The 15,222-nt window shown below is 46.2% G+C and overlaps 2 protein-coding genes across 3 annotated transcripts; one reads left to right on the top strand and one right to left on the bottom strand.

Moving 5' to 3' along the window:
* Positions 1–1,760: 1,760 nt before the first annotated feature.
* On the bottom strand, positions 1,761–7,365 carry MRM2 (mitochondrial rRNA methyltransferase 2; the record flags this gene model as incomplete). Of its 2 annotated transcripts, none has more annotated exons than XM_081169731.1 (3): positions 1,761–3,500; positions 4,784–5,042; positions 7,231–7,365. In XM_081169731.1, 3 exons carry the CDS (start codon positions 7,363–7,365, stop codon positions 3,055–3,057), a joined length of 840 nt encoding a protein of 279 aa, XP_081025857.1. In that variant the 3' UTR covers positions 1,761–3,054. The 2 variants fall into 2 exon arrangements, with proteins under 2 accessions (XP_081025857.1, XP_081025858.1); XM_081169732.1 differs by having other exon boundaries at positions 4,784–5,073; positions 7,231–7,345.
* A 43-nt stretch (positions 7,366–7,408) lies between these two features.
* NUDT1 (nudix hydrolase 1) lies at positions 7,409–12,764 on the top strand. The gene is made up of 4 exons (XM_081169790.1): positions 7,409–7,543; positions 9,202–9,363; positions 11,225–11,370; positions 12,019–12,764. Exons 2-4 carry the CDS (start codon positions 9,212–9,214, stop codon positions 12,189–12,191), a joined length of 471 nt encoding a protein of 156 aa, XP_081025916.1. The 5' UTR covers positions 7,409–7,543; positions 9,202–9,211; the 3' UTR covers positions 12,192–12,764.
* The last annotated feature ends 2,458 nt before the right edge of the window (positions 12,765–15,222 follow it).

The raw sequence follows: 15,222 nt of genomic DNA on the forward strand, positions 1-15,222 counted from the left end.
AGAAGGCCCTCGGCGCTGGATCTCAGTGTCCGGGCTGAACGATGGGGGTGGAGATGCTCCTTCAGGTATACTGGGCCGAGTCCATTTATATATAAAGGGCCCCATAACCTTCAGTAGCTTAGGGCCTCATCAAACCTAAATCCGGCCCTGGGCTGCAGCCCTGAGGTGCTTCACCTCCCCTTGAGTAAACGCCATCATGCCGTAATGAGAATGTGAGAATATAGTGCATTCTGCTGGATCAGGTCCACCAAGAGGGCTCCTCTGGTTCAGCAGTCTTCATGGTGGCCGACCAGATGTCTCTTCTAGGGAGCAGGACAAAAGCACCGCTCCCCTCCTGTGGTCTCCAGCAACGGGTACCCAGAAGCATTTACTGCCTCTCAACTATGGAGGTGGAATCCTTGAATTGTAGAGTTGGAAGGGACCCTGAGGGTCATCTAGTCCAACCCCCCACAATGCAGGGACCTTTTTGCCCCACATACCCTGAGATGAAGAGTCTCATGCTCTGAGCTATCTGCAAACACACAACACAGCATTTGAACACAGCCACCATGGCAACTAATGGCTTATCAGAGGTCCAGAGGGGAGGAACACAAGAACAGACCATTTCTGCGGTGGCTCCCCGTTTGTGGAATGCTCTTCCCAGGGAGATTTATCTGGCACCTTCATTACGTACATTTCTGCACCAGGCAAAAGTGTTCCTCTTCAACCAGGCCTTGGGCTGATTAAACATTCTACGGCCTTTTAAATGTGTCTGTAAGAGAGGAGTTCCTGGTTTGTTTTTGTTCTTGCTCTTATTACATATCATGTCTTCTCATCCTGTATTTTTGTGTTGTGAAATGCCCTGTGATTTTCAAATGAAGGGTGGTATATAATTTCAATAAATTATTATGATTATCATCTTTCTTCATGAATTTGCCCACTAGTCTTAAAAGCGTCGAAGTTGGTGGCAATCACTGCTTCCTGTGGGAGGAGGGTTCATAGATTAGGGCTTTCTTTTTAAAATTATGTGTGGCATATAGAAAGCGGACAGAGGAAAAGGTTCTCTCCCTCTCTTGTAACACTAGAATTTGCAGATATTCAATGAAGACGAATGCTGGAAGAATCAGAGCAAATAATAATAATAATAAATTGTATTTATACCCCGCCCTCCTCAGAGCGTCTAACACCAAATATAAACACAATTGAATGAAATACCGCTTTAAAAACAAGATTAAAACACAACATTAAAATATTAAAATGCAGCCTCACTTCAGTGGAAACTGAATCAAAAACTTTTTGGGGGATAAAAACGTCGTCTTCACCAAGGCTAACTTCACCAAGGACTTGTTCACGATGCCAAAGAATAAACTATGGGACTCGCTCCCACAGTGAGCAAGCAATGCCTACCAACCTGGATGGCTTTAAGAGGATTAGACAGATTCATGGAGAAGGCTGCCAGTGGCTCCAAGCCGTGATGGCTATGCTGTGTCTCCACTGCCAGAGGCAGTTGCTGAAAACCCCAGGAGGGGAGAGAGCTCTTGAACCTGGGTCCTGCTTGCAAGCTTCCCATTGGGACATCTGGGTGGCCACTGTGAGAACAGGATGCCGGACTAAATGGGCCACTGGCCTGATCCAGCAGGCTCTTCTTCTGTTGTTAATTAAATCAATTGAAAATAGAAGGAATGGTAAGAAGCAAGGAAGTGAGATGGGTGGGTAGAGGGGCATTAAGTACTGTAAGATGGCTTTGGAGGCCATAGAGAAATACAGAGAACTCTGCACACTGAGGAAATCCATAAATTTTAATAAAGGTTATCACAGGAAAGACATTCTGATCGTTCAACAGAGGGAGAGATGTTGCTGGTCTATCCTCTCACCTTTTACCTGGTCCTTTAAACTGGAACTTCATGACAGCAAGAAGTCCCTCCATGACTTAGTACCAGAGGAGCGAAATTGTTGTTTTCCTGCGCTCATGTCGGGACAGAAACACACGGGGTTTTGGCAGATCACTTTCTTCTCACTCCCCATATCCAAACAACCAATTAGTAGTTGCAACCCCATGCAATGCCAGCAGAGTATTGCTACTTTCCCATCATCTGTAGCAACTAGCAACCATTGAGCCCACTCCAACCTTGATAGCCAGCCTTCTGCCCTTTCTCCCCTCTCCTCCAAACCAGAAGATGAAAGACAATTGTGTGGAAAGAGGGAGCATTGGTCACAGGCCTGAAAAAGTTTCCCACTCTTGGGGCAGAGGCTGCAAACTAGGGCCCTCTCTGCCCCAGCCTGTTTGCAGGGCAGCCTCACAGTCAGGATTACAATTCCTTTTCCTCTTAAAAGATCTGTGAACCACCACATTTCAACATGGGTTTGCTAAACCTCTAGTGCTCCTCCCCAAATAAGTTCCTCAGTGTGTCCTCTGAACATCCCCATCTGAAGGAAAGGGAAGCAGGATGAGAACAAGCACCTGATGGTCTGGACATGACACAAGTTCTATCTCAGCATGGATGTTTCCCCCCAAAAAAATGTATTGTTACAAGTTGCATAACTGTACAGTGCAGCACATTGCATCGATAAGCGTTACACTTTGTACAAATGGCACTTAAGAAAAAAAGTTATTTCAAAGGAAACATCTGTCAACTGATATCTCTCCATGTTGTAGTTTTAAATGAGTATGCGGGGAAGGGGCACAGTCCAGAGGCAGAACAGTTGCTTTGAATGCAGAAGGTCTCAGGTGTCTCCAGGTAGGGCTTGAAAGAACTCTTGCCTGAAACCCTGGGGTTCCTAGCTGGCTAATATCTATCCAACACTTGGTGCTGTTTTGTGTGTTGTTAAAGCTGAACTGGGCTCTTAATGACATCTAGATTTTATTTAGTTATTATAAATATTTTATACCACCCTTCAATCGTATTTCCTGGTTATTTCAAAGGGAAGATCTGTTGCAATAGCTTGCAAATGAGGTCCACATCCCTCCAAAGATACTCATTGTTTCACAAAAACTCTGGACTTACAGCCCTCTGCCAACTAAAACCAACCAGCAGCTTTCATCAAATGTACCACACAAAGCACGCACACAGTGGCTCATGTTTCTGATGCCCTGCGGGCTGCTCGTTTGTATGATTTCGCCAGGTAATATCTCTCGGCAGATTCCTTCCTACTGGCTTGGAGTTTTAAGGTCTTCACCTCCTGGAAGTCTTGCATCAGTCTCTTTTGCAGGAGATGGCTCTCCCCTCCATCCCAGTACTTGCAGAGCATGGTTCCTCCAGGTTCCAAAATGTGCTGAGCCAGATCCAAAAGAGACAAGCAGAGATGGATCAACTTATGATGATCTAGTTGCCGGATACCAGTAGCATTGGGTGCCATGTCGCTCAGGATAACATCCACCATCCCTTTAGGGAGCACTTCCTGGATTTTCTTTTGGGTCATTGGATCTGTGATGTCAGCGCGAGGTAAGAGGACTGCTCCTTCCAGAGGAAAAACATGAAGGAGGTCAACTCCAAGAACAAAGCCGATTGGGGCATCTGGATCTAGAAAACAGAAGTGTCAAACGAAGAAGGCAGTCTTTAAATGTGAAATCTATCCAGTGGGGTGTAATGGCTGAAGCATCAGACTAGGACTTGGGAGAGACCAGGGAACAAATACCTCCTTCTCAACTTGCCTTAGGAAGTTTCATCGCATTCACTATCCACAACCTTCCTACACAGATGCTGACTAAGTTCTGTCAGCCTCACCCACGCCTGGCACAAGAATCCATTCCAGCCCATAAACGATATTTTTAGCAAGCCTCCCCATAACAAGCTATTCTTTCTGTAAAGATCAATATTTCAGAAATCATCCTCATCTATCACTGTCTCGTATTGTCGTCAAGCCACTCAAGAGTCAGCCAGCAACAACATTTTCCGCTTTCAGAGCACTTTTACTGACATTAATGAATTAAACCAAGTTCCTCCGAGACAACCCTCACCTTCGTTTTCCAGAGGGAGAACCCATGATAGTAAATGAATTCTCTGGCAAGGATGGAAACAGCATTTATAAAAGACAAGGGGGAGAAGGGGGAGCGTTCCCAGCCAAGTATCATGTGTCACATTGTTTATTTATTTAGCTAAAGATAAATGGCTATAAATAGACAAGCAGCTATAGGACCATCATGACATCTTATGGGGAGCTTTCACAAGCACAAAATCAGACAAACAGAAAAACAGGTCCCTACTCCTACAGAGAGTACAGGCTAAAATAAACTATGGGAAAGGACAACTAGAAACAAGGGTGGTGGAGGAAACAAGTACTGAATATATATTCATTTAATTTATAGCCTGCCTCTCTTCCAACATGGGACTTTAGGGGATATCCATGCATTGACCAGATCAGCCACATAAGGAGGGCCACAGGTCCTGAAGGAGACAAAATAAGTCCTGCAGCCTCATTTCTTGAGGAAACATTTTCCAGTCTCCAAGGATTCAAAAGACACTGCTTGGACATTATAAAAAATTGCAAAACCATGAGGGTTAAATACTTGTGGCTTTATTTGAAAGTGATAAAGCCAGGTGTCCACACTGCTGTGACGCATCTGCCCCACAGCAATTACAACTAAATGTGGAAATGAGTCACAGATTACAAGGCAGGTCAGCTGTGGCTCTGACCACCTATAATTTTAATTCAGGAATGGGAAACGTCCAGTCTTTCAGGTGCTGCTCGACTCCAATACCCATCAACCCCAGACAGCATCACAATGATCAGAAGTCATGGGCATTGTAGTTCAGCAACCTCTGTAGAGCCGCATGTGCTCTGCTCCTGTTCTAAATGCACTCACCAGAACCCATAGCATTGACTCTCTGGACTGCAACCTGAGCCCAAGCACCAGGGGCCGTGCCACAGTCTATCACACGCAGCCCAGGGCAAAGGATGCGGTATTTGTCATCTACTTCAAGCAGTTTGTAGACACTCCGGCAACGATAGTGCTCCTTCTTGGCCTTCTTCACATAAGGGTCACTGAAATGCCGCTCCAGCCAACGATGCTCTGCTCCCGTTTTGCTTTTCAGAAATTGTACAGCAGTGTGGATCCTCTGGTGCTGAAGCAAAAGATTTGGCATTTTCCAGTATCTACCGGGGAGGGAAGGGCAAATTATTCTACTGCTCAATGGGCACAACCCATCTGATGACTATGGACCCGAATCTAGAATTTGGCACCTGATTGTCTGGATTATCAACACCCTTCCCATCCTTTCTGTTTCTAAAATAAATGCACTTCTGTAATCCAAACCCCCAATCTGCCATGCTGGAAGGGGTTTGCATAAGGATGAGGTGTCCTTCTCCTCATCCCTGCCTGGATCCACTGGCCTCTGCCAGCAAGGAGCATCTTAGTGGCACAGGTGCCATCTATGCAGGGCTGGCGGGGCCCAGGACTCACCAAATTTTCAATGAAGGGGTCTCCCCCCCCCCCGCGGTGGCATGCACATGCCATGGAGAATCCGCACGACACGTCAGTATGCCCCTGTGACGTGCGTTGAGTGACACAGGAGGGAAGGCAGTGCCCCTGCCAGTGAGCCCATCCAAAAAGGTGGGCAGAAACTACTAGAGGAAGACTAGAAAATGGGAAACTTTGGTGGCAGGGAGGGAGTGGAGCTTGGGCTGGCACAGGACCCACTGAATTTTAACCCACTTCCCACCACCCTTCTATCCTGGCTGGTGCAAGTAGCAGAACTATGGAAGTGACAATGGCTATGCCACCCCATAGTCGATCAGGGTGGCTAGATTGCCCCCTAACTCTGCATAGGATCAGGATGTAAGATTGCAATCTTAATTTGCAAAGTGTTGTGCTTTTAATGTACACAATCCCCCCCACACACACACCCTGTGAAACATGCCACTATTTCTTCCCAATTTACGGAAGAGAAATGCAACTGACACAGACTTGTCCAGGTCTGCTCAACATTGTGGTGACACAATGAACCCATAGCAGAGGAAGGACCAGAAGCCAGGCTTCCTAGATTAAAGTCTGGCTCTTTCTGCTCTGCCTCACACTGGTAGAATTATCACTGGTCAATTTATGCGAAGTCCCAACACCCCCTGTGTATAAACTTCCTCATTACTACTGTTTTATCAGGCTAACTTTTTCAGGTCAACATTCTGATAGTGTGGCGAGACGGAGCATATAATCCTTTATGCGTAGGCGGTCCCATAACTTTAGAAGCTGCACAACAATAGGGCTGCCATACGTCCAGGATTTCTGACATAGCTGGAATACTGCAGTCCCAATCCTACACAACAAACAGTTGAAACTACTCCCAGCAAGTAGGTACAGGGATGGAGAAAGCTTTGGTTGCTGCCTTTCTGGAAGTTAAACTGGTCTTAAAGGTGCAGAAGCATGTCAGTTTGATAATAAGGCAGCTATAATTTCATATGGGAAGTAGAATCCCCACCTTTTAACTCACATGATTCCTTTTAACGCCACCAGTTTGAGGGACCACATTCCCTCAGTCTTCCAGGGGCCACCTACTAAAGGTGGATCGCTGGGGCTGATGGGAGTTGTAGTTCAAAACATTTGGAGGTCACCGGGCTGGCAAAGTTTGGTTTACATACTTATGGAAACTGCAGACAGCACCTTAGAGAGGAACATGGTGAGGGAGGGAGCCGATTTGATGCCTTTCACCCCAAACGGTCCCTCTTGCAACACAAACAAGCGCTATCCCCAAGAGCAGGCACGCCCAAATTCGGCCCTCCAGATGTTTGGGGGCTACAATTCCCGTCATCCCTGACCACTGGTCCTGTTAGCTAGGGATGATGGGAGTTGTAGTCCCAAAACATCTGGAGGGCAGAGTTTGGGGGCACCTGCCTAAGAGCGAAGCTCAGTTGCTAGAGCATGAGACTCCCAATCTCAGGGTCGTGGGTTCGAACAAAAGATTCCTGCATCGCAGGGGGTTGGACTAGATGACCCTGCGGGGTCCCTTCCAACTCCCACAATCCTATGATCCTACGATTCACAGGGCGAATGTTTTCCACTCCACCACGTGCAAACCCAAGCAGCAACTCCATACAAGCGGCCGACTAAGGCATCTTTAGCCGTCTCTGCGGTGCAGAGAGAGGGAAGGCGGCGGGAGGAAGCGGGCGCTGAGGCTGCCCTCCCGGAGGCGTCTGGCAACCCTTCGCCCGGCCGGCCGGCCGCCCTGAGCGGGTTGCCAGGCTGCCGCTCCCCGGTCCCGGCCCGGAAGAGAGCCGCTCGCTGCTCCCGGGAGTCTGGCCCCGCTTCCAGCTGCTTACCGGCTCATGACTTCTCCCTCCGCGAGGACCGCTTCTTAGAGAGGGGGACGCATTTGGGTGTTGCACCGACCTGGGACGCTCCCTCAGGCGTCCCTCCGGGGAACGGCGCCTCGTGCGCTGGGTTCCGCCGCACATTGGCACCTGGGCTGAAAGAGAGAGAGAGAGAGAGAAAATTAAACATTTCTTTTTCTTCTTTTGAGCAAGCTCTTCCTCTTCCTCCTTAGCAAGCACCGCCTCCAGAAGGTCCCCGCCTGCTCGCTGGGTGGCATTTTCCCGCCTTGCTGGAGAAGCTGCCACAGGGATCTTTGGTCTGGTAGGAAAGACTATATTTTAAAGCTTTTAATGTTTAACAGACCATTGTATTTTAATATTTTGTTGGAAGCCGCCCAGAGTGGCTGAGGAAACCCAGCCAGATGGGCGGGATATAAATAATAAATTATTATTATTATTATTATTATTATTATTATTATTTAAAGGCTGCGATATTCCACAATCCCCTCTTAGGGCAACAGCTTCTTTAGAGCAGCCAATACGTCCTCGAAGTAGCTTCGTATTATTTGGTGCTGGGGGGGGGAGCATTATTTTGCTTATTGTTTCGTTTATTGTTTATGCACCGCTAATGTTTTTTATTACTGATGGGGGAGACTGGGGGGTGGGCCTTGTTTCTCCAATATGTTGCATGGCATCAGGGGTGCCAACTTAAATAAAATATTGGCGGGAGGTAAGCCCCACCCCCACATAATTGAGCACGTGACGTGGCACATGCACACCATTTGAATGGCAATGCCCATCAACTTTGGGGGGGCCTCAGCCCCCTCAAATATTTTATTGGGAGGGGCAAAGGGGCCTTTACCCCTAGGTTGTTGGCTCCTATGCACGGAATATTAATGTGCTATTTATTTATCTGTTTATATATTTCATAAAATATAATACACCGCTTGCTTTAAGAAAAGGAAAAAGCCTCAAAGTGCTTCACAAATGGTAAAACAATCAAATCAAGAAAAATTCACAACCCTGCTTTAAAACATACAAAGGTTAAATACTTAAACCAATTAAAATTACCTCAACTTTCTAAAACGTCTGGATCAGCTTGTTGAAACAAGAATGTTTTTAACAGGCGCTGAGAATAGTAGGGTGAAGGCTTCTGCCTGATCTAATAGGCCGTTCTGAAGTGCAGGTGCTGCCGTACTAAGCAATTGAGTTCTTGCAAAATGCAGAATGGGTATTACATATATGACACCTTTAGTGGTGCCAATTCCATCTATCAAAGCAGTCAAATAGGCACATGTAGGGCAGTGGCGTAGTGTGGGTTGTCAGCACCCGGGGCAAGGCAAGTAATTTGCACCCCCTAACCCGTGGATTTGCGCCCCCTAACCCTAACCCCCAGATGTTGCGGCCGGGCCCCCCTGCACCCCCCACGCTACGCCACTGATGTAGGGTAAAGTGATCTCACGGGTAAACTGGTCCCAACTTGTTATGGGCTTTATATGCTAATAATAACATGATTCCCCTCCCTTTCTATGGTATAATGTAGTTATGTTATATTTCAATGTACATGTTTTGGAGACTTTTTGGCTGGCAAGCGACTAATAAAGTTTAACAAATAATAATGATGATTTTGTGATATATGGATTGGTGTGGTGAATAAATTGGCTCCAAGAAAGATTTTGTGATTTTTCTAATTTGGCCAATAAGCCTGCATTTATTTTCCACAACCACCCTGTGGGGTAGGTTAGGCTGAGAAACTGACCAAAGGTCAGAGCTGGGTGGGGATTTGAACCCTAATCCCCCAGTCCAGCACTTTGACAAGCATACCACATTGGCTTTATGTGGGCTTCGGAAGAGCGGTGGCTCCCCTAAGTCCCACTGCGCCTTCCACACCTGTTGTTAAATCTGCTAGCTGTTGTAGTCTGCTAAGCTTCATTGATTCTGAGCACACATTATCTGCTGCTGGTCTCCTTGCCTTTGTAGAGCTTAAAGCATGCTGACAACAAAAGTATTCACTCTGGTCCTGGTGGTGCAACCACGGCGAGTCTTGCTGGGCATGAAAAAACGTGGATTTGGGGCTGGGCTCTGGAATGGATTTGGAGGGAAGCTGCAGCCTGGCGAGACAGTTGAGCAGGCAGCAAAAAGGTAAGATTGAAATGACACCAGGCCAACACAGTCTTCCTAGTGCCTGTAATAGATTGTTTATTCATTATAGGCATGTTTTAAATATTATTTACAGAAAATACAGACATTCAGTCATATAAACAATAACATTTAAAAATATACATTTTAATGTATAAAACAAACATTTATATCCTTATGTATTAAAATTCCTTCCTTCAGGGATAGCCTGAGGAACTGAGGCAGATAATGGTGATGATGAGAGATGAATTTCTAGGCCTTATAGACAAAATAAAAACTGACAAATTGCTGGGTCCAGCTGGCATCAACCCAAAAATTTTCAAAGAATTCAAATGTGGAATTGCTGAGCTTCTAACAAAAATATGCTACTTGTCAATAAGATCAGCCTCCATACCTGGGGACTAGTCACACTTCTCTGAAGTCTCTCAGCCTCACTCACCTCACAGAGTGTTTGTTGTGGGGGAGGAGGGGAAAGGAGATGGTTAGTAGCTTTGAGACTCTTTCGGGTAGTGATAAAACAGGATATCAAATCCAAACTCCTCCTCCTCTTCTTCTTCTTCTTCTGCCTAATTGCTGCAGTGTACATGGCAAAGCTTTCGCTCTGTTGTGAGGGAAATGCCTTCTTTTAGAGGCTGCCATCACGTTCCAGGAAGGTTTTCTAAAACTAGCCAAAACATTAAATCAAAGGGGCAATTCTGAAAAATGGAAGCTATCGGAGAGGTGCCAGAGTGATGCTGAAACCCCTGCCCAGGGTTCCCATTATCCCTGATGGGGAGTGACGGCCAGAAATATCCAACAGGACACATTACTCATAGCTAAAGACAGGTCTAATTAACACCCACAGGCTTTCAGAGTACAGTATTAGCAATTCTCTCTCAGTTGGAAGAATAATAGGGGAGCTGAGAAACAACCATCTGCCAGCATCAGGTACAAAGTGAACAGTTTAAACTGCAATTAATGCCTGCTTCCAAAGTATGGGCAACACAGTGATAGATACCCACTGGCATGGGCAGAAGGCAAGAGCACATGATTCTAAAGCTCACACCAGGCTTTCCCATATAATGCCAAATAGCATCTGAACCAGCTCTTAAGTATGCTTACAGTAGCTGGCTTTGTTGTACCGTATTAGCCCGAATATAAGCCACACTTTCCCCCCAAATTCCGACAGGGATTATATGCAGCTTATATTCGCCACCGTATGCCACCAAAGCGGCACAGCTTTCTGCCCCCACCCCTAGAAGCAGCCTGGGAGTGTGGGGCAATGGCGCGCCGCTCCGAAGCCTCCCCCGAGCTGTCGGGGGGGGGGAGGTGGCCGGCAAAGCTGCACGGCCACCTCCTGGCACTACCTCCCCAAGCCTGCACTGGCTGCCCCCCGTTCAGGGCAGTAGTGGCGGGAGGCGGGTGTACAGCATGCTTGAAACTGGGTGCCAGCACCAGCTTGGGCAGCGAGGCACCAAGCGCTGGCTGCCGCCCATCCCCCGGCGGTACCACCCTGGATGGGGGCAACCAGCACTAGCTTGGGGAGGTAGTGCCGGGAGGCAGGCGCACAGCGCACTTGGAACTGGGCGCCCCCCCATGCCCCATTCAGGGTGGGAGTGCCAGGAAGCTGGCCGTACCCACAAATAAGCCTTTAAAACTCAGGGTGCAGCTTATTTGCGGGTGCGTCTTATATTAGGGCCAATACGGTATATTGGCGTTGGTATAATCAGGTGAAGTCAGGTGGAAGAATCCAGGCCAAATGCCCCACAGTTTTTCAATGAGATCTGTGTCATTATTGTTGGGGAAGTCTTTTTTTTTGGAAAACAGAAGCATCAATTAGCTCATGCACACTTACTGCAAAATTAACCTTGCTCGTTATATTCAGGGAGCTAAAGGAAGAGAGTGGACTGATGGTGGACACCTTGCAGAAGATGGGACAGATAACTTTTGAGTTTGTGGGCAACACTGAGCTGATGGAAGTCCATATTTTCCGCACCGACAGTTTTCAAGGAGACCCCACGGAAAGCGATGGTAGGAATGTGGTTGGGAGTGGAAGAGTCATACCTGCCCTTTTAATTCCTTTCTACTTTCCCCAATCTTACAAGCATGAAGTGCTGCATCTTTCAGCTAAAGAATTCCACCCACCCACCCACCTCCAGGGTTACTGGGGACACGGGATGGTTTCATCTTTTCATCACCCAACCAGCTCATGTAGTTATTTGGCTAGAACTTGTGAGGAGTAAGGCTGCACCGTGCATTAAATGAGCACACCTTTAACTGCTCAGAAAAGTCCAGTTATTGCAGACCGTGTAGTGTGGGAGGAGTGGCTGCAAACCATCATAGCTGTGTTCTGTCTCTGCTGTCAGAGGCAGTAAGTACTTCTGAATGCCAGCTGGTGGAAACCACAGGAGGGAAGGGGAGGTCCTTTCTAGAGGCCAACTAACTTGAACACCAGGATCCGCTGTTTTGTAGAAAGTGGTTTGAGAGAGATGTAGCATGTCCCCTGGTATGTGCATACAGTTTTCCTTTGCTTCATCTTTGTTTCTGGTGAAAGTTTTATCATCAATCCACAAACTTAGCAGACATGGGGTGAGTGCAGAGACCAAAAATAATTTAAAGAAGATCTGTTTCGGTCCTTAATCCTTCTTCCCTTGTGTGCATGTTCCCGCTTCCCTGCAGAAATGCGTCCACAATGGTTTGACCTTGACCAGGTGCCTTTCAAGAACATGTGGCCAGATGATATCTACTGGTTTCCTCTTCTGCTCCAGAAGAAGAAGTTCCTTGGCTACTTTAAGTTCCAGGGGCAGGACACTATCTTAGAATACACCCTGAAAGAAGTGGAGACGATATAAGAGCAGACCAAGAACGTTAAGCACTTCATGGCTGAGATGTGAACCACTGGCCATATTGGCCGAGAACCAAGCAGTTAAGAACTTGACACAAATGACCCTTTCCACCAGCTCCACAGCGAAGGAAACAACTCTCTCCCGCAAGTGTGAGGCTAGCGACAAAGCAGGGCAGCTGCTCTCTTGCAGGAGACAAAGGGCAACACTTCTTAGGCATGCACAACTGCCTAACTGCCGATTGTTCCTATTTCAACACATAGGCCAACAATTTCACTTTGCAGCAAAAGCCGGGTTAGTGCCTTCTTTAAATAGTGTTGTCTTTCTGTATCATGTTTAGGGTCCAGCTCCTCCGTTATTGAGTAGCTGTTAAACTGGTTGCACATTAAGTGGCTTAGCTTTTTTCTCCTTCCCGGTAGTGGTTATGGACAGAAGCTGCACATCCCAAAGGCGACCACTTCTATGCAGAAGTTTTATTGACTGTAATGGCAAGCAGGAAAGAGACTAGTGAGTCGCTTCAGGGCATGATGCATCGCTTCCAGGTGTAGTTTGTGTTAAAAATAAAAGTCCCAACATACTGTTTTTCTCAATGTGGTCAACTGGAGAATTCCAAAACACCTACTAGCAGTGCATAAAAGACTCCCAGCCTTTTCCCGCTCTTAGCAACTAGTATTCACTAGCATCTTGCCTCTGAACATGCAGGGATGTATATATTCTAATAGCAATCGCAGTTCTATACGGTAATCTGCACAGAACCAAAATGGTGCCATCCACATGCAAAGAGGAAGCTATCTGCAGACTTGGGCGTCTCCCAGCATTTGTAGAAGAATAAGTAGCCTTTAGGAAAGAAAATCTAAGAGGGCAAACAGCCCAAAGCAGATCCCTCTTATCATAACTAAAAGACAGTGAGAATACGTCAGTTTTAAAGTGCCCTTTTATTTCTTCTGTTTTAAATGTCTGTCGTTCAATCTCCTCAGTTTGAGTGTTCATTGCTCCACACGCAGCCAAGAAATAACCTGTCACACATAAAGAGGCTTGAGTAGCCAAGCACCCTGACACCATCTCAAAGACGAGTAATAAATTTTTCAACTGAAATAAATTTTAAATTTTTTTTAATACAAGTTTTATACATCATTCACGAACACACATTTTTGTAACATTTGATAGATTCTTATTTTATTTTTTTGGATAGTCATAAAATCTGTAAACATTTTTTTTTTTAGTTTATCAGCTGTAGTAAGACGTTCTCCAATTCCTGCAGTTTGATAAAGTGCTTTATTTCTTTTTAAAAAGCAAAACAAAAAACACTATGCAAAGTGAGAAGGAGACATGAAGTTTGCAAAAATACTGAGGGGGAAAGCACCCCTTATCAACTGGCAGTTTCTAAAGGGGAGAGGAGAGGTTAAAGAGTTGAGAGTTTGCCAGTTGTTCCACCTGGCATTCAGAGTTTTGCTGTTGAAATATAACTTCCCTTTTAAGGCTTAAGACATTTACACACTGCAGAGCTATTCTCATTTCTTACATGGATGTGGCTTCCCCAAAAGAGTGAACACATAAAAAACTGCTCTCCAAGTAGAGACTAGATTTTCTGTCCAACAAGAGCTACCTCTTGGACTAGCAGTTTTAGGCAGCTGTCCTTTGACTAGGCAAAGCTGGAGGAAAACTAAAACCACATTAAAGGCGTTTGTCTCAGTCACCCATTAATGCCATAAAGTTATGTGCACATGAATGAGTAAACCACACTGATTTTGGTGGGGTTTACTTCAGAGTAAACATGTACGTTCAGAGCCATGCACTCCTGTGCTCACTGGGAAGCAAGTCCCACCAAGTCCAAAAGGGACTTGTGTATAAAATGGAATACAAGAAGATGATGGCTTTTCAGATGCTGCAAAAACGCCCATTTCATGTGGCGCATGCGCAATTAAGCAATTAAGCCAGTTTGGTCCTCCTGAAGAAGGCGAAGGCACCATTGGCAGCTTATGCCTGCCCTCTTGTTACCAACAAACAAAACGAAACCTTGCTGGCTGCTCAAGCTTGAAGAAATAAGATTAATACTTTTAATTTGCAATATAAACTCTTTCAAAAATATACTATTTTAACATATAAAGGAAAAGGCAGGTCAGTTTTTCTGCAAAAAAAAGTAGAAATGTGCACTTTGCAGGCCTTCAGGCTGGTTTGCAGCCCGAGTCCCCCTAGGCAGTGTGCTTAAACCAGGCATGACCAACCTGGTGCCCTTTGGAGAACAGCTACTGCCAGCCCCAGCCAGCACAAGTAGCCCTTAACTTATAGGCAAGGAGCCAGCACAAGTAGCCCTTAACTTATAGGCAAGGAGAAAGCCCCAAGGCCTACCTGAGCCATCGGTTTGGTCCTAAGCAGGTGAAATATCCCGACACCAGAGTTGGACACTGATGAGGTCCTTGTGTTGGTCAGAGCTATTCCCTGCATCGGGGAGTGGCCTGTAGCTTCTGATAGCTATTTAAAGGAGGAGAAACCAGGAGGTTGCCCCTCGGGGTGGGGGGTGGGGAAACAAGGCAAGGAAAGGAGGGAAGTCTGGAGAAAAGGCTGCGAATCCCTCCAGTCATAAAGGACAAAACAGGTGTTTCAAAAACTAACAGACCTATATTTACATTGAGGGAAGTGTACTGTTAAGGCACATGTAGATTTGTTTTAAAATATGGTCCCAAGAAGGCAAAGAAGCCTGTGGAGACGGAGCCAGGACCTCCATCTTATATATTTTATCTATGAAACACACAGATCCCTCAACGAAGGCAGATCTAACACAAAATGTCCATTTGCAGTATGAATCTGGTTCTGCAATTTGCAAGATTACAGACCAGTCAATCCAACTATGTTTCACCCACTAGTTTAATCCCACTCCCAATGCTACAGTGGGTCTGCCTGCTTTTTAGTCTCATAATTTAAAAAAAACAACCAGCACAATACAGTGGTACCTCGGGTTAAGAACTTAATTCGTTCCGGAGGTCCGTTCTTAACCTGAAACTGTTCTTAACCTGAAGCACCACTTTAGCTAATGGAGCCT

The sequence above is a fragment of the Podarcis bocagei genome (assembly GCF_964188305.1).
Source record: "Podarcis bocagei genome assembly, chromosome: 14".
NCBI lineage: Eukaryota > Metazoa > Chordata > Lepidosauria > Squamata > Lacertidae > Podarcis > Podarcis bocagei.